Raw genomic sequence first — 19,915 nt, 5'->3', positions numbered from 1 at the left:
GGCATGGGATTCGAATATGAAAATAAAATTAGATTAAATTTAAATTTAAATGATATATATTCTTCTTTTTTTCAAAATCAAGTCTGCCTCTCTTTGTTAACTACAACAAGCAATGCTGTTTGTTATTTAAGATGAGGTCGGACTCGGCACTGACAGATTTGTGTTCATTGTGCTGCTTTTATAAAGCCTCAAATGACGGCTTACAATATTTCATGAAAGCAAAGTGTTTTGTCCGTCTAAGATTTAAAAAGGTTTAAACTTTACAGCACTGACAAAGTTGAACAAAGTGCTGTACAAGTCCCACAACATATTTTTTTTTTCAGTTGATTCCATTTTTATTGCTCAATTCCGCGATTCCGTCCGCGATTCCATGAACGCGGATTTCATATGGCTCTACATTAGTTCCCCCAAACTTAGGCCTGTTATGTTAAGCTAAGAAATCTGATAAAAAGCATATATTATTCATTATAATTTTATTTCATTGGGTTTTTAGCCCTAGTTGCACTTGTTTGTGTTTATTTCATGTTTTTAACAGTGCATGAAAGATTGCCTATTACTGCCCTTTTTTTTCTTTTTAATAAATCATAGTGGTTAAAAAATGTGGGTCGCGACTTAATGACTTAGGGTGCTTTCACATATAGTTTTGGTGGACTCGGTGCGGTTCTGGTGGTGAAGTTGCAACATTGTTGCATTCATCATTTGGTTCGTCTGCATTCACACAGCAATTTGTCAGGCGCACCAAACTATCTGAACAATGTCACGCGGTCGAAAAGGGCGCTCGTCTATTGGACACAATGGAGAGTGGAAATCCCTCCCCTTCAGGAAGTGAAATGCGCTAAAACACAAACTGCGTGAAGCGTGATAGTAGCAGTAGCAGAGGCGTGGCATTGATCCATCGTTCGATTATAACCCATTACCGCCATCCTCTCGCTAAACAACTTGTACACCTCGTTGTTTTTGTGAGTGCCCACAAGCAGGTGTTTTATTTGGTCTTCTGCCCATATGTCGATCAGGGCTTTTACTTCGCCCAAGTCTGTCCACAAGACATGTTTACACAGTGTGCTTGTTTTGCAGTGAATGCCGCGCGCTGTAATAATAATAAGCCGCAGCGTTTTTTTCTTCCTTCTACCCCAAGATGCACAGTTAGATATATAGATAGATAGAGATAGATAGATAGATAGATAGATAGATAGATAGATAGATAGATAGATAGATAGATAGATAGATAGATAGATAGATAGATAGATAGATAGATAGATAGATAGATAGATAGATAGATGGATGCAGTGTGCTTGTTTTGCAGTAAATGCCGCGCGCGGTAATAATAATAAGCCGCTGTGTTTTTTTCTTCCTTCTACCCAAGATGCACAGTTAGATATATAGATGCAGTGTGGTTGTTTTGCAGTGAATAATAATAATAAGCCGCTGTGTTTTTTTCTTCCTTCTGCAAGATGCATAGTTTATCAGGTGACTTCCTACGTTTGGTCCGATGAAGCGAAGCGAACCGAGACCTATGTTTTTTGGTGGACCAGAGTTTGCGTGTTTGGTCCGCGGACCGAGTTCGATGCGCATTCACACAAACCCAAAAATCGAATTCTGGTCCGATAGTCCGGACCAAACAACTCTAGTGTGAAAGCGACCTAAGGAAAATGTTGGGTCCCGGGGGCGGCTAGGTGGTGTAGTGGGCAAGGCGCTCGCCACCAATGCAGGAGACGCTGGGTTCGAGCCCAGCTCTCCGCATTGCTATCAGCTTGGCTGGTCGTTCATACTAACACAATTGGCAGTGTTAGGGGTGGGAAAGCTGATGGGTGGGGATCGGACGTTGTGGACAGCGACTCCTACAGGTCGGTTGGTGCGCCTGCGCAGCAGAATCAGGAAGCAACAGGGGCGGCGTGTCCCTCCCACGCAGACCGCCGCCGCTGAGAGATCGCGCTGTGCAGGTGAAAAGATGCGACGGCTGCTTCCTCGAGTACCGTAGGGGACACGTGATGTAAGGCTTCGCCCACATTGCAGCTGGCTTGTGGGAGACATGGCCTAACAGAGTTCAAGACAGGGGAGGGTAGAATTGGACGATATACGAAATTGGGATGGGAGAAAAATTGAAAATGGGAGAAAAAAGTAGATAAAAAAAAATGAAAATGTTGGGTCCCGAGGCTAGACCAGTTGAGAACCACTGCTCTATAGGCTAGTCCTAGAGTTAATCGAAGTTAACCTAGAGTTTGTTCTGGGAAACCTGTCTTTTAAAACTTTGGTCAGACCTCCGTACCAAGAACAGATACAGTAGCATAGTCGAAGCAACAAGAATTTGCCAGAATGCGAAGACTTTCAGGGTCTAGTAAATGTGCTTTCCTGGTCAGAAATTTAGTTCTGCCATTCACCTTGCTCATAGTTTTGAGAGCCATGGATTCCCCGCTCAGGCTGCCGTCTAGGTGGCAACCTAGATAGCTTATACACTTTTTTGCCGCAAAAAGCTGGCCCTCGAGATTTATGCTGGGCGAGACCAGCTTCCACAGCCTGGGTTGGGAACCAAAGATGATGTATTCCGTTTTGGCCATATGCAGAGATAATTTATTGTCAATGAGCCAATGTTTTATGGTAGAGAATTCCTTACTGAGAGTGGCCTGTAGCTTGTCCACATCCTTATCGGAGGAAAGGATAGCAGAGTCATCCGCGTAGAGAAACAGGTTCACATTACAGGCAGCTTGAATGCATATCGTTAATATAAATTAAAAACAATAACGGGCCCAGGACACTCCGCAAGTCACTGGTAGGGCAGATGTGATGGCCATGGATGTCTGTCAATTGGTCTCTATCGGAGATAAGAGAACCATTTTAGGCTAACAGGGCTGATACCAAGGGCTGACAGTTTGTTAAAAAGAAGGCTGTGTTGGGCGCCCTCGTGGCGCACCGCATAGTGCCTCGCACACCTACGCGGCCATCCCGGGTTCGCCTCCCGCTTCCGAGGGATCATTTGTCGCATGTCTTCAACACCTCTTCTCCCGTTCACCTTCTCCTCCTCTGTCGGTCATGTCTGACCATGAAAAAGCAATAAATGCTAAAAAAAAAAGCACCTTTAAATTATTATTATTATTATTTTTTTTAAAGAAGGCTGTGGTTGACAGTGTCAAAAGCCTTTTGAAGGTCAATTAAAATCATACCACAGAATTTGCCAGCATCCATTTCAGCTCTGATAAAATCAGTTAAAAAAAGTAAACAAGAATCGGTCGAATGTGATTTCCTAAAATCGGATTGAAATTTATATAATAATTTTGAGTCTGTAATATACTCAGAGCTGCTCGTGAATTACCTTTTCTAAAACTACTTCTAAAAATACTAATAAAGACTGTTAACACTTTAACTGCCACACACAAGATATCTCGGGTTTATTTTTATGTGGTTGAAAGCCACTCACGAGATTTCTCGGAATTATTATTTTTTTTTTTTTAGCGATCTGAAGTCATATTGCATCACGCGAGCCTACCCGAGTATTATACACGAGCACCGCCGGAGAGCATATGTGGAAAAAAGCGCCCCCTATCGTCTTTCAGATGACATAAGGGATTTTGGAATGGACTCAATGAAAATGGATGGGGGAAAAAATCCGGTACTCCACATTTTCCAGTTCACTGATCCAGCCGGAGTTACCACAGTTCATTCTGGAGCCTCTGAGCCCCGCTGATCATGGAGTTCTACTGTATCGCGTTGGATCTATACACTTATCGATTTTTTCGAATGGTGATCAGGAATTGGAATATACCAGTTGGATACCATCTGATGTCAGGTAAGGACTCTATGTTATCAGTGTTAGGATAATCAGACTAATTTTGATGAAGTTATAAGCCGTTTTGTGAAATGGGCTCTTTCGGTTTCACTGTAAAAGTCCAAGAGGAAATCAACGCGCTTGCGTGCACGTATAATATTGATCATCTAGCGTTTATTTGAAAACGATTCATAAAAAGGCCGACGAATATCAACGTTGAGGAAAATTCCAGTAAAAGACGATTTTCATAGAATGGTCCAGAATGGGCTGTTTTTTATCTCAAAACGGGTGCTTTTCTAAATGCTCTGAAACGGAAATGACGCGATAAAAAACCAATCTGCCTTGACAGCACTGACTGGAAAATAGTCTTTGATAAGCGACGGGCAGATTAGATACATAGCCATAATTTAAAACATAAATTAGGCGATATTAACGTTAACATTGAAGTGGATGGTGGCATCAAGGGGGTAAAAAGGAAAACCCGGCGTGGCACTCAAAGTGTTAACCACTGTGGCGTTGGTGTCATTAACACATCCTGCGCCAAAAACGTCGTACAATGTGTTTCAAGGTCATGCTAATTCTGCCATTCCACGGCGTACAACGTTATTGAAATCATATTTAATTTTTTCGCCATGGTATTCAGAATGCCCTCACCCAGCCTCGGCTGATACAGTGGGAGCCTGCACAACTCTGCAACGCTTCGATACTGCCGCCTGGTGGTGATCGGGCGAGTTACAACCGGAAATGGATCTCTGGTGATCTCCGTGTACCGGGGAAATGCATCCAGCACTCAAATATTGTTGCGGGACTCTAGACACACATCGTACATATGGATCGCTGCCATAACTCAATAATAGATATGATTTGGGTGTTTATTATTATTATACAAACCGGAAATGGATCTAGGCGATCCACGTCAAATAAGTGGGATCTTTTTCCTCCAGTCTCATCGGCCAACGGTAAGAGGACGCTGACGGCATTTTCTGCGTGATTGTTTATTATTATTAATGCAAACTGCTCTGATCAATATATCACCCATACTACATATTTACTGACGATCACGGAATTATAAATGACCCCACCCCCGCCCCCGTTCATCCGCGCATGATCAGTCATAACGTTTAGGATCATGTACAGTTGAAACTTTTTAATATAGCGTGTATTGGCAACAAACGGCAGTTGATAATCTATATATGCGTTTATGCCTATAACTCACGTTCTAGGAATTACTGCAGAAAACGATAAAAACATATTTATATTCTAGACGGTATTTTCGTATGAATCTATCAATGAAAAAGTATAACGTTCCTACATCCTGAACGATAGATAATCGATGTTGAATGGGCCATAGTAATGTCAATTTAGCAATACAATTAAAAAAGTTATAGCCCTGCAAAGAAGGTAAACATCTCCATAGGCTTAGAGTGGTGGCAGAGAGTGGTATGAGACGGGCAAACTCCGTGGCAGTTAATGTGTTAATAACCATAACCATGCTGGAATATGAATGACTTTTTTCGTTTAGTTCTTTTAACACTTTGAGTGCCAACGACGAGAGATCTCGTTTTTTTTATTAGCGATTTGAATTCATATTTCATCAATCTAGCCTCACGTTACCACTGCAAACTCTCTGAGCTCCATTGGGAAAATACCGCCCCCTATCGTCTCTCCCTGTGGTACTGCACCCCTTTGGATTAGACTGAATGAAACGCATGGGGGGAAAAAAAATCCTGCTTCCACATTTTACTTCTCAGGCAAGTCACCCGAGATGATCGGATTCATTGTGGAGCCTCAGAACAGCGTGGAATCGGTGTTTCGACGATTTGGAATGGCGATCAGGAATTGGAATAATCTTTTTGGAGAACATCTGATCTGAGGTAAGGAATCTATTTTACCAGTCTTAGGATAATCAGAGCTTTTTTCACAGAGATATCAACGTGTGCCCTATGTGTGTGCGTGTGTGTGCTGATCAGGAAATGGATACTCTATTTTTCAGCCCGCTTCTATAGCGTGCATAAGTACACATATACTATTGATTATTTGAAAACGATTCATAAATAGGCCGAAAAATGACAATGTTTTGTGTATTCCAGAATATTCCAGTAAAGGGCGTTTATTACGGATTTATATTTATATAGCCGCCAGTTGAATAGCCCTGCTCTAACCGGTCGCAATAATATCGCTTATCGCGATATTTTCGGGGGCAATTAATCGCCCAGCAAAATGTGTTATCGTGGCAGGCCTAATACTGAGGGATTAACCTCTTCCACCCGACGGGACCGGTACCAAAATGACATCACGTCATAAATCAAGCTCTCCAGACTGTCTGACATAATTATCGTTTATTCTTTTCAAACGTATTCAAGAATAAACATCATAACCATGTCACAACAGGGGCGGCCAAGTGGCGCAGTGGGCAAGGTGCTCGCCACTAACGCAGGAGATGCTGGGTTCGAGCCCAGCTCTCGGAGTTGCTACCAGCTTGGCTGGTCGTTCATACTAACATGATTGGCAGTGTTAGGGGTGGGAAAGCTGGTGGGTGTGGATTGAACGTTGTGGACAGCGACTCCTACAGGTCGGTTGGTGCGCCTGTACAGCAGAATCAGGAAGCAACGGGGGCAGCGTGAGCCTCCCACACGTTACTCCTCGCCGCTGAGAGATCGCGCTGTACAGGTGAAAAGATGAGACAGCTGCCTCCTCGTGTACCGGAGGGGACACGTGATGCAAGGCTTGTTGGTCCTCACTGCAGCTGACCAGTGGGAGGCATAGTCTAGCAACGTTCGAGACAGGGGAGGGGAGAATTGGCGAGGCGAAATTGGGATGGGAGAAAAATAGAAAAAGGAGAAAAAGTGGATCAAAAAAATTTACCATGTCACAACAGCAGTTATAATGTATATTTCCATCAATACATTTGTTTACCAATAGGTTCAAGTGTTAAGTGTGATTTTTTTTTTTTTTTTTTTATGTGTTGTTGTGGTCACGGAAATCGGCCATTTTGAATTACCGGCCGTCTGTGAATGTAGTCATTTTGAGAAGAGGACATCCAGAGCTTTCAATGAGCGTTGGAATTTTTCAAAACTACACTTCCGAAAGGCTTCTAGCTTTCTGCAAGCAAATTACTTCCTGATTATTTTTTATTTTTCTTATTACTCTGGATTATATACCACAAAACTGAACGTTATTGGCATATATTGGAGCACAGTTAGTTTGTCTCCCCTATTTTGAGCATTTAGCAACCATCCGATTTGAAATCAGTTAAGAAATGGCGGAGCTCTTGCAAGAATAAAAAACCTACTGTATATACAGTAGATTTCATTATCTGTTCTTCATGCACGCCTGGTGATACTAAATCCAAATTGAACTCGGCCAGTTGAAGAAGAAGATTTGGCCCAATCCATAAATGTGCGAATTGGCTATAATAAAGTAATTTATAGGCCTGCCATTCTATATTCTGTAATAATATTTCAAATTGCATTGGTCCGGATGGGAGAATTCAGTACTGTATCTACAAAACCTTCCGTTTAATCATCTTCCCTTTATTAATTTCCTTAGATTTTTTGTACACATGCTCTCAAGAAGGTACTGAACGAGCTCAGTGTTCATGTCTGGTCATTGTTAGCATGGTGTTATTCATTGTCAAAGATTTAAAAATACATTTGAATTGATATTCTCCTTTGGTTCATTTTTACTCAAGCCTAGTAACAGACACAATATTTCTGACACTGGGAATACATTTCCAGAGATCCATAGATGTCCCTAGATACCAAGAACATGCAAATGCAAAACTCAACTCTTTCTACGCTCGGTTTGGTGTAAACAGTGGCGCCGCTAGCTCAACGGCTAGTGACGTCACTGGCGCCGGCTGTTGTGGAGGGGGGGGCGGGGACGCTCTCTCAATGCTCTCATTGACGGAACACAGTGTGAGAAGAGCATTTATGCAGGTGAACACCAGAAAGGCTGCTGGCCCAGATGGAATAACAGGACGCATACTTAAGTCCTGTGCTAACCAGCTAGCCCCTGTGTTCACCACCATATTTAATCGATCCCTGGCGGAGTCAGTGGTCCCTGCCTGCTTCAAGATGTCAACCATTATTACACAACTCAAAGAAGCTCTTATAGTATTCCAACGGGAGAATGCAAACTCGGTGCAAGACCCCAGAATAATATGGATGTCGGTAAAGGGAATGATCAAAGACTTCACGGATAGCTTTTCCTCCAAAATGCGCAAGAATCAAAGCACAAAACTGGATGAGCTGGAAACGCTTTACTCAACGTTATTTAATTCTCTGAAATACAACAACTCAACTCGACTAGAAAATCAAGTTAACGTACTAAAAATAGAGATCAATGCCATATACAGACAACAATCGGAAATACAAATACGCAGCACAAGACAACAGCAGTACTCCCATGGTTCCAAACCCAGCCACCTATTAGCCATGCGATTAAGAATTAATGCAACATTTGCAGATATAACTACCATTAGAGCACAACAAGTACTTGTAACAGATCCTGTAAAAATAAACGATACATTCAAAGTATTCTACTCCGACTTATATAAATCTGAAATGACCTTCGATCAAAACAAAATGGACACATTTCTTAATCAAATTATTCTCCCTAAACTTTCAGAGGATGACGCTAAACAGTTAGAAATACCGATCACACTAGAGGAACTCAAGAAGGCCATAACCGCAATGAAAGGTGGTAAGGCTCCTGGAAGAGACGGTTTCCCATCAGAAATGTACCTTTCTTGTTGGGACATAATTGGCCCCTTATTACTAAATATGATCTTATACTCAGTCAAGGAGGGGAACTTCCATAAAAATGACAATATTGCACTCATAACAGTCCTCCTTAAAAAAGACAAAGACCCCAACGAGTGTGGTAGTTATAGACCTTTAAGCCTCCTCGGAACAGATATCAAACTGTACTCTAAGGTATTAGCCATCAGATTACAAAAGCATATGACGTCTTTAGTTCACCCGGACCAAACTGGCTTCATAGGAGGCCGCCTGATCACTGAGAACATAAGACGTATACTGCACGTACTTGATGCCGACAAGGAGGACACCATACCTAAGGCGATGCTGTCCCTGGATGCTATGAAGGCCTTTGACAGGCTGGAATGGTCGTATCTGTGGGCAGTGCTAGAAAGGATGGGGTTAGGAAAAGGATTCATCGATATGATTAAAGTATTATACAAAGACCCATCGGCCATGATTACAACAGGCACAATCATCTCTGAAATATTTCCGGTATCACGCTCTGCCAGACAGGGTTGTCCTCTTAGTCCCGGTCTGTTCAATCTATCATTAGAGCCTTTAGCACAATATATAAGACAATCCCAATCCATAGAACCTATCGTAATCAAGGGCACACAACAAAAAATTTGTTTATATGCGGACGATGTAATATTGTTCATGAAAAACCCCAACACCACATTGCCTCATCTGCTCAAGTTGATTGAGGACTTTGGTGATTTATCGGGATTTAAGATAAATTGGCCGAAGTCGGCTTTCCTTCCACTTAACACCCCTGCAAAAAAAGATACAACCCTCCCAGGACAGATACCGATGGTAAAACATTTCAGATGCTTGGGAGTGGAAATATTCCCTACCATAAGACAAACGGTGAAGCACAACTACACAAAAATCCAAAACAAAATCAAAGACGACCTTGATAGATGGGCAAAACTTAAAAACACAGTACAAGCACGGATATCAATAGTTAAGATGGATGTACTACCTAAAATCAACTTCTTCTGTTCAATGCTACCGTTACCCCCTCAAGAGGGTTACTGGAAAAGATTACACTCCTCCACATACAAATTTATTTGGAATAACAAACCACCACGTATAAAAAGATCCACCGCACAGAGAAATAAAGCAGATGGTGGCATGGCATTTCCAGATTTTTTCCTATATTTTAAGGCGTACTCATTAAGTCCATTGACAACATGGTTTGACTCCCAAGCATTAGCATCTTGGAGAAAAATAGAAGAAAACATAGTAGCCCCACATAGACTGAAGGACATAGCATACACTAAACTACCAATCAAGCACTGTGAACGAAAATTTGGCCCCATAATTACTCATGCGATCCGGATATGGCGTGAATCACAAAAAAAAAATCCTAACCCACAAAAATGGCACAATCATACTCCCTTATTCAATAACAATGCACTCTTAATTGGAAAACGACCTATAAGATTCCCTATATGGGAAGAGCAAGGCATACACTCATTAGGGGATGTTTTTAACAAACAGGGTTTTTGTAGTGATAAAGAAATACGCAAAAAATTTAATCTCACCAAGTCCACATGGCTTTTTCACAAACAGTTAGAGCTATGTTTGAAGTCTCACGGTGTTCCATTAGACAGACCAATTGAACACCACAGATACCACAAATTCTTCTACGCAAGAGAGACATCGAGAGGTTTTGTTTCAGAATTTTATCATCAATTACTAACATCTTCGTATGGAACCCTCCAACTTGACTCTGTCTGGAGGAGGGATATACCAGACCTGGAAAATGACTTTGATTGGCAAGGAGCCTGGGCAAATGTCCGACTTACATCAAGGAACCCGGATCATCAACAAATCAATCTTAACTATATTCACAGGACATACTTGACTCCTATAAGACTGTGCCGAATGGGGCTCAAACAAGATTCCAAATGCACCCAATGTACAAATGGGGACGAAGGGACATTTATGCACATGTATTGGGACTGCTCACCAGTTAAGGCATTCTGGAAAGATGTGACCCAACAAATATCAAAACTCGTATCTTGGAATATACCTGTACACCCCTCGGTATTGCTGTTGAATGATGTTTTTGAGTTTGCAGTGAATCCACAGCTAAAGAGATTGGTTTTATCGGGTATCACAGTAGCCAAAAAGCTGATCGCATCACGCTGGTTTCAACCGGAAAAAAATGTGCCGTAAAGTTTGGTTTCTTACATATCTCGATGTAATTTACCATGAAATATCTACAGCAAGAATTCTGGGTCTCAATGAATCCAAAATGTCAATGTGGTTAGAAGTGGTGGAGAGAATAAAAGCTAGCTTATAATGGTAGTGTCTGGTTAGGTGCGAGGGATAGTGGAGGTACTTCTCAAGGTGGGGTCCGGGAGGGGGGGGTTCGAGCTGAGCATATGTGTGTAGTTTTTTTTTTTAGATAACAGGTATTATGGGTATATCTTATATAAGACAACTAACTAAAAGGTGATCTCATTGGATGTGCCCTGACAATTAATGCTTGTATATCTTATCGTATGTTGTCATGTTTGTTTATATGTTTGTTGTTTGCAGTGAGAGAACAAAGACAGGTCCTGAGAGCGGCTGAGAGGAAGTATAGAAAGTCACGCCTCACTGCTGACATCGACACATATCACAACCTCTTGTTAACATTCTCCAAAACCATTACTAATGCCAAAGCTTCTTTCTTTCACCATAGGATCAAGGCCTCTGCCAAGAATCTTCGCAAACTGCATGCTACCATGTCCTCCCTCCTCACTCCCCCCCCACCTCCTCCTCCCTCATCTTTTTCTGCCGAAGACTTTGCGATCTTCTTTGAGGAAAAAGTGGAGAACATCCGCAGCTCCTTCTCCCAACCCCCACCCATTCCAAACGCTGAATCGAGAACCTCATCCTTCACTCTGTCATCTTTCTCTCCCATTACAGAAGCCGAGACCCTGACACTGGTAACGTCGAACCGTCCGACTACATGCCAGCTGGACCAGCTACCCTCCCCACTCCTCCAGACCATCAGATCCTCCTCGCGGCCCTCGCAGGAATGGGAGTGGCTGGATCTGCGCTGACATGGCTGACATCATACCTCAATGACCGCTCCTACCAAGTGTCATGGAGAGGGACTCTGTCGGCCACCCGCCCCCTCCGGACGGGTGTCCCCCAGGGCTCGGTCCTAGGACCCCTTCTCTTCTCCCTCTACACTAAATCACTGGGTAACATTATCACGTCTCATGGCTTCTCATATCATTGTTATGCCGATGATACTCAACTCTTCCTCTCCTTCCCTCCCTCACATATCCACGTCTCTGAGCGGATCTCGGCCTGTCTGTCCGACATCTCCGCCTGGATGACGACCAACCACCTCAAACTGAACCTAAGCAAAACAGAATTGCTCCACCTGCCGGCCAAATCCTCCCCCCTGACCGACCTCTCCATCACAGTCGAGAATGCAGCTGTGACCGCGTCGCCGACCGCCAAGAACCTTGGTGTTGTCCTCGACGACCAGCTGAACTTCTCTGCTCACATCGCAGCGACAACCAGAACCTGCAGATTCCTCCTGAGCAACGTCAGAAGGATACGCCCCTTCCTGACAAAAGAAGCCACCCAACTCCTCGTCCAATCAACAGTCATCTCCCGCCTCGACTACTGCAACGCACTGCTAGCTGGCCTCCCGGCCACTGCCACCAAGCCTCTTCAACTCATTCAAAACGCAGCGGCCCGCCTGATCTCAAACCTACCGAAGTCGGCCCATGTCACCCCACTTCTTAGGGACCTGCACTGGCTCCCCATTGCTGCACGTATCCGCTTCAAGGCCCTCGACCTAGCATACCGTGCGGCAAAGGGAACCGCTCCCGCCTACCTCCGGTCAATGGTCTCTAACTACACACCCTCAAGACCCCTACGCTCTGCGTCTTCTGGCCGCCTCAGATCTACTCCTATCCAAGCTCCCGGAGGGTCATCAAAGAGAAGCCGCCTATTCTCAGTCCTTGCCCCACAATGGTGGAATGAACTACCCATCCCAGTTAGGACAGCCGAATCCCGTCCAATCTTTCGCCGTCGACTAAAGACTCACTTCTTCAACCATTATCTGAAATGATAAAAAAAAAAAAAAAAAAAAAAATCTAACCCCGACTAACCTTAATGTCATGCACTTGTCCTAATAAACTAACCTACACTGTAACACGCAACACTTTGATGAACATTGTTACTCAGCTGATAGAGTTATACCCTTCTTGCTGTCTTGTCGCACAGAACTTGTAAGTCGCTTTGGATAAAAGCGTCAGCTAAATGACTAAATGTAAATGTAAATGTAAATGTTTAAAAAATAATAAAAAAAATAAAATACAAGATGTCAACCATTATCCCGGTACCAAAGAAATCCTCCCCAACAGGTCTCAATGACTACAGACCGGTGGCACTCACCTCTGTGGCCATGAAATGTTTTGAGAAGCTGGTCAAGGATCACATTTGTGCCTCCCTCCCCAGTGATATGGACCCTATGCAATTTGCATACAGGCCAAACAGGTCCACTGATGATGTGGTCTCCCAAGTACTGCACACAGGGGGCGAAATTAACTTTGACTCACCGGCCAGTGGCGGGTAGATGGGAAGAATCTACCCGCCAAGCATATTTCTTACCTGCCAACTTTTTTTTGATTAAAAAAATTATAATTATTATTTTATATAAAAGATTTTTTTTTAATAAAATATATATATTATATACGGTAATCATACTTGTAGTTGTATTATCTGTGAGACATCGCCACCTCGCTGTCTGCAAACAGCTCCTCTGTCTGTGTGTATACTCGAGTGGCCTCCAGCTCCAGCAAGGATTCTCCGGCGCTGCAGCTAGGCCCTAAACTCTACATTCAGCATGAAAGGATTCTCCTGCGCTCCAGCTGGACCCTATTCAGCAGCCCTCATGCGATGTAAGCCAGGGGCTCGAATACGCATGTTGTAGCACATTGATGTCAGGAGCTATCTGTAGCTACTGCTGGATGGCGTTGGGAAAAACGCCTCTGAACTATTTAGTTTACTGGGACATTTCGTAGTGACGAGTGAGCTAACGTGGGCTAACATGAGCTACCTAGCCAACGGAGGTATTATGCACTGGACACTTGCTGGAGCAGTTGTTGATGTCGGGAGCTATCAGTAGCTAGCCGGCTGGATAACGTTACACGATGCCTCATGTATTAAACTAAAACGTGAATAGTTGACTGGGTCATTTTGTAACAGTAGCTAACATTAGCTCACGGAGGTCCCTCTGACTAGACTAACGTCACGGTGACTGTCCTCTGTTTACATGCATCATACAAAAACAGGTGGGGAGGGGTAGGAGCAGCAATGCGCGGTGCGCTACATGTCTGTGCTGAGACAGCGAGTGAGAACACGGAGTCGGTTTTCACATGACTATTTGATTGCCCGCCACACGGCGGGCAGACCTCTCAGTGAGAGTCGCCAAATGTAAAAACTGATCGCCAATGGCGCTTGGCGGGCTTTAGTTTCGCCCCCTGACTGCACAGCACCCTCTCTCACCTAGACCGTCAGAAGGGGGGCTATGTGAGACTGTTGTTCATTGACTACAGCTCAGCGTTCAACACCATAGTCCCCACCAGACTGGTGGACAAGCTGATCGAGCTGGGTCTGAGCTCCGCTCTGAGCGTCTGGATACTGGACTTTGAGTGAAAGGCCCCAGGCGGTCAGGGTGGGGGGGGGGTCAGACCTCCAACACCATCACCCTGAGCATCGGGTCCCCCCAGGGCTGTGTTCTGAGCCCCCTGCTGTACTCACTATACACAAATGACTGTGTGGCCAAGTTCAGCTCCAACTCCATAGTGAAGTTTGCGGACGACACAGTGGTGGTGGGGCTGATCTCGGACAACGACGAGAAGGCCTACCGGGAGGAGGTTGAGGTACTGGAACGCTGGTGCCAGGACAAGAGCCTGCTCCTGAACATTGGTAAAACCAAGGAACTGATTGTGGATTTTAGGAGAAGACAGCAGGAGACACACACACACCACTGAGGATAAACAGGGCTACCGTGGACAGGGTGAGCAGCTTTAAGTACCTAAGTACTGGGGGTCCACATCTCAGAGGATCTGACATGGACAACACACATAGACTCAGTCGTAAAAAAGGCGAAGCAGCGCCTCTACCACCTGAGACAGCTAAGGAAGTTCAGAGTATCTGGGAAGATACTCCAGTCTGTACTCCGGAGCTGTAGAGAGCATCTTGACTGAAAACATCACTGCCTGGTATGGAAACAGCATGGCACAGGACAAGAAGGCCCTACAGAGAGTGGTGCGCTCAACCAAGCGTACCACGGGTATTGCACTACCACCCCTGCAGGTTCTATACAACAAGAGGTGCAAATCCAGAGCCTGCAGAATAATGAAAGACCCTCACCACCCCAACAACAGCCTGTTCATGCTGCTGCGGTCAGGCAGACGCCTGCGAACACCAGCTACTAGGGCAGAGAGACTTCGGCTCAGCTTCTTCCCCCAGGCCATCAGAGCCTTGAACACTGAACTCTCCACACACAAGCACACATGAGCACACACACGACACACACACTGTACACGCTCACACACTAGCAGCCACTTTAACATGAGCAAACACACACTCATGCTGCACACGCTCACACTTATGGTCACTTTACAAAAGGAAAGGTCACTTTAAGAATAGTATAGTATAACTTGAGATTGTATAATATAGCATTGTATAGCAGTGTACATAAAGACCCAGTGCCTCATCCGTAGCTAACAGTGTATTGCACTACCACAGGACCTAGCAGCATGTCCTACCATGCTCTGTAAATAACTCATGTACATATACCGATATGCCCTACTTTGTTTACTCGTTTTATTGCACAGTCGTTCTATTGGATTCTATTATATATTACTATTGTATTATGCACATCGTTGCGGGCAAGACCCTCCGCGTTTCATTGTATACTTGTATGCCGTGACAAATAAAACTCTTGACTTGAATGGACCTTGTAGAAGTGGAGCAATCTTCCATTTACTTAGGTATGTATTTTTATAACTAATGTTGACATAACAAAAAAAGGCAGAACTCCGATGCGGAATGCAGAGCCTGCCCAGAAAGTCTATTGAGTGCACATAGGTTCGGCATGCATGTGAACCGCGGATTTGCAAAATTTTATGATGATATTTTCCAGCATCATTTAAGTCTGCCGTTTGGGCACATTACAGATACAATTTTGGACATCATAGAGATGGATAAAACAGCGAATGCGAATTTATCTGGATAATGGTCCATTATTAACAGGGAATGCAAAAGCCCTGCAAAGTATTAAGCATTATAAAAAGCAACCTCTGCTAGAAATTGAAATCCAAAATCAAAGCTTTAATACCGTTATTTATAGCGAAAGCAAACATAATGCAGCCCAATGCAGTCGCGAGTAATTTGTCATTTCAGTGTACAACGTCAAATCACAACATTAATATTTCCTTTCATTAGGGTTGGGTACCGAACTCTCTACTTTGAAGGGTACCGACCAAATTACGTTGGTACTACAGAGTACCGATTCATGTTAGATCAATCTGTGCCACATTTCGGTACCTTGAGAGCAGGTAGACCCGCCCAGGTAGAATATAATGCAAATTCCAATGACGCACAATTGTCATTTCAAAATAGACCGAGTTCGACAGCCCTGTGACAACTCCCCTTGCGAGTTGCACCGTTTATATCTGCAGTGAAAACATAGAAATTGAGAAGTTTGGACTAGTGAAATAACATTTCTCTTATTACAGAGTGTAATGTACCAAAAAAATTTACCGTTGGGTACTGGTATCAATTCCCAGGTGCCCATACCAGTATTGGTTCATAGTCACTTCAGCAACAATGTAATTTCCAAACATGAACAACAGACACAAAGCAGAATTATCCACATCCACAATAGGCTACACTACTAGGTCTACACAGAGAGATGGACCTCCAGAGCAAAGTTACCAGACTGCAGTGCCCACAACTCTCATTACACCGGAGTGAGAGATCAAAAGTTAGACACTTTTGGATCCCCTCAAGGACCTGTGATCCCTGCACCACTGCCACCTGTACGTACCACACTTAACACCGATGCTGGAGCCCAGGGCTTCAAACTGTTCAGCAATCTGAAAGGCGAGCTCCCTGGTAGGTGTCAGGACCAGGGTATGGAGCCTCTGGGCGCTGGCCAGCAGAGACTGGAGGATGGGTAGAGCAAAGGCACCAGTCTTCCCTGAGCCAGTCTCCGCCAGACCGATAACATCCTTCCCTGAGGTGAGAAAGGATGGAGAGAGAGGGGGGAGGGATGGAGAGAGAGAGAGAGGAGACATTGTTTGGTGAGGGCTTGGAATAGATAAAGTTAACGTGAGGAAATTCATTACTGGACGCTCTGTAGCAGCAGCCACGCACTAAGATGATTGTTTAGGGATACATTCTTTGTGACATAACAACTCAAACAAAACGCTCGCTCACCTTGCAGGGCTACAGGAATGGCTTCTATTTGAATCTTTGTTGGAATCTTCCATCCCAGCATGTCACAAGCCTCGCAAAGCACTTCGGTGACACCCTGTTGATATCAAAAGATGATCAAGCTCTAGTCTCCGAAATCAGAAAATCAGTTATAACGTTAGTTCAGGAAAAAGATACATTTTGAAAGTCGTCAGGTGACGACAGGCGTGTAGCCAGTCATACTGTCTACGGAAACGTTGTAAGTTAATTAAGATAAATCATTTCTTATTAATATTTCGAGCTCGAACTCTTCAAGCTAACATTTGCAGTGTATTTAGAAATGTCGCTTTTTGTAGCTAAGGTACTTACCAGATCCTTGAATGTCTTCACCGCCTCTTCAATTTTACCGCCGTTAACGTTATCATTATTATCATCACCACTCGAACATTCGAGTGCTTCATCTGTTTTTATCAAATTAGCACTTTGCTCCTCTGTATCGTCCGCCATGCTTTTGCCCCAACGTGTTGTACGTTTGGTAGTGCGCAAGTGCGGAAGTTGGTGTAAATGTAAACCACCAACAGCGTGATTTTTAAACGTAGCCTATGTGTGCGAAGACGCTCTCTGATTGGCTAGCCGCGTACAGCGAAGACCCTCTCTGATTGGTTTAACGCCGAAGGGTCTCTTCCGCCTTGTACATAATATTATCTGCTTCAAAGTGGTTATGCTTTGGCCCTCTTTCGAAGTGGGTTATGCTTAGAGTTAGGGTTAGGCTTAAGGTTAATGTTAAGGTTGGTTAAGGTTAGCGTTAGGGGTTAGGCCCGGGTTAGGAGGAAAAGACCCTTCGGCGCTAAACCAATCAGAGAGGGTCTTCGCTGTACGCGGCTAGCCAATCAGAGAGCGTCTTCGCACACATAGACTACGTTTAAAAATCACACACCGCAACACGTCTGGGATTTGAAGTTTCTTCTTCTTCTTCTTCTTCTTCTTCTTCTTCTTCTTCTTCTTCTTCTTCTTCTTCTTCTTCTTCTTCTTCTTCTTCTTCTTCTTCTTCTTCTTCTTCTTCTTCTTCTTCTTCTTCTTCTTCTTCTTCTTCTTTCTTTTTCCGGCAGTGTAAACGCAACATGGCGTATTATTGCCCTCCCCAGTTCTATACTTCAACTACGCGCACAATTGAGAAAAACTTAAATACGCATAAAAAAAATCAGCACTGTCTCTGTGATCAGCTGGTGGTTCTTATTCTTTAGGCCAAAGAAAGATTTTAGAGAGAAAGAAGAAACTCCTAATACTGAATGAATGAATGAATGAATGAATAAATGAATGAATGAATGAATGAATGAATGAATGAATGAATGAATGAATGAATGAATGAATGAATGAATGAATGAATGAATGAAAACTTTATTTAACAGATTGCAGAATGGGTACAATACAGTGTACGGCTCAATACACAATTGTTAAGGGGATGCAGACCAGAGAAAGACGTTTGTCTTGTTTACATCAGGGTCCCCCATTTTCATTTCATATTGAATGACATTTATGACATACTCAACATACATGACATTTGTGGCATAGGGACATATAGGTATTTAGTACTGATACATTTGTGACATATACGGTATTCAAATATACAGTACTGTTACTCATAGATCCTGACAGAGTATATACATATGATGGGGAGGGGACTGTACATTAGGAGGGGGTGGGGTGGGGCTCAGCAGCGCCACCCACCCAATGGCTGAATTGCCAATGGCTGAATTGGAGTATTGCACTGTGCGGGATTGATTGATTGATTGATTGATTGAAAACTTTATTAACAGATTGCAGAATGGGTACAGTACAGTATAGCTCAATACACACAATTGTTAAGGGGATGCAGACCAGAGAAAGACTTCAATGCAGTACTGTTATATTTGTGACATCCAGTAAATATATACAAGGGGGAGGGAACTGTACATTTATGATGAATTGAAAATGGGGGACCCTGATGTAAACAAGACGGAAGTCTTTCTCTGGTCTGCATCCCCTTAACAATTGTATGTATTGAGCTGTACTGTACTGTACCCACATGGTACTACATGGTACTACAGGGTCCTACATGGTACTACATGGTACTACATGGCACTACAGGGTACTACATGGTACTACATGGTACTACAGGGTACTACATGGCACTACAGGGTACTACAGGGTACTACATGGTATACATGGTACTACATGGTACTACATGGTATACATGGCACTACATGGTACTACAGGGTACTACATGGTACTACAGGGTACTACATGGTATACATGGTATACATGGCACTACATGGTACTACATGGTACTACATGGTACTACATGGTATACATGGCACTACAGGGTACTACATGGTATACATGGTACTACATGGTACTACATGGTACTACAGGGTACTACATGGTACTACAGGGTACTACATGGTACTACTTGGTACTACAGGGTACTACAGGGTACTACATGGTATACATGGTACTACATGGTACTACATGGTACTACAGGGTACTACATGGTATTACATGGTATACATGGTACTACAGGGTACTACATGGTATACATGGTACTACATGGTACTACAGGGTACTACATGGTACTACAGGGTACTACATGGTACTACATGGTACTACTTGGTACTACAGGGTACTACAGGGTACTACAGGGTACTACATGGTATACATGGTACTACAGGGTACTACATGGTATACATGGCACTACATGGTACTACATGGTACTACATGGTACTACAGGGTACTACATGGCATTACAGGGTACTACATGGCACTACATGGTACTACATGGTACTACAGGGTACTACAGGGTACTACATGGTATACATGGTACTACATGGTATACATGGCACTACATGGTACTACATCAATCAATCAATCAATCAAATTTATTTATATAGCACGTTTAAACATGACGCTT

At 43.6% G+C, this 19,915-nt stretch overlaps 1 protein-coding gene across 1 annotated transcript in view; it reads right to left on the bottom strand.

Moving 5' to 3' along the window:
• The window catches only part of ddx47 (DEAD (Asp-Glu-Ala-Asp) box polypeptide 47), a 42,058-nt gene extending 24,574 nt beyond the window's left edge, over positions 1–17,484 (bottom strand). The window contains exons 1-3 of the mRNA XM_084328193.1: positions 17,338–17,484; positions 16,993–17,086; positions 16,601–16,789 (exon numbers count right to left, since the gene is read on the bottom strand). Coding sequence (XP_084184319.1) covers positions 16,601–16,789; positions 16,993–17,086; positions 17,338–17,475 — 421 coding nt within the window. The 5' untranslated portion in view covers positions 17,476–17,484. The remainder of the gene's footprint in view (positions 1–16,600; positions 16,790–16,992; positions 17,087–17,337) is intronic.
• Positions 17,485–19,915: the final 2,431 nt, after the last annotated feature.

Source organism: Notolepis coatsorum (assembly GCF_963971535.1).
Source record: "Notolepis coatsorum genome assembly, chromosome: 14".
Lineage (NCBI taxonomy): Eukaryota > Metazoa > Chordata > Actinopteri > Aulopiformes > Paralepididae > Notolepis > Notolepis coatsorum.
This window is presented reverse-complemented; position numbering and strand designations above follow the sequence as displayed.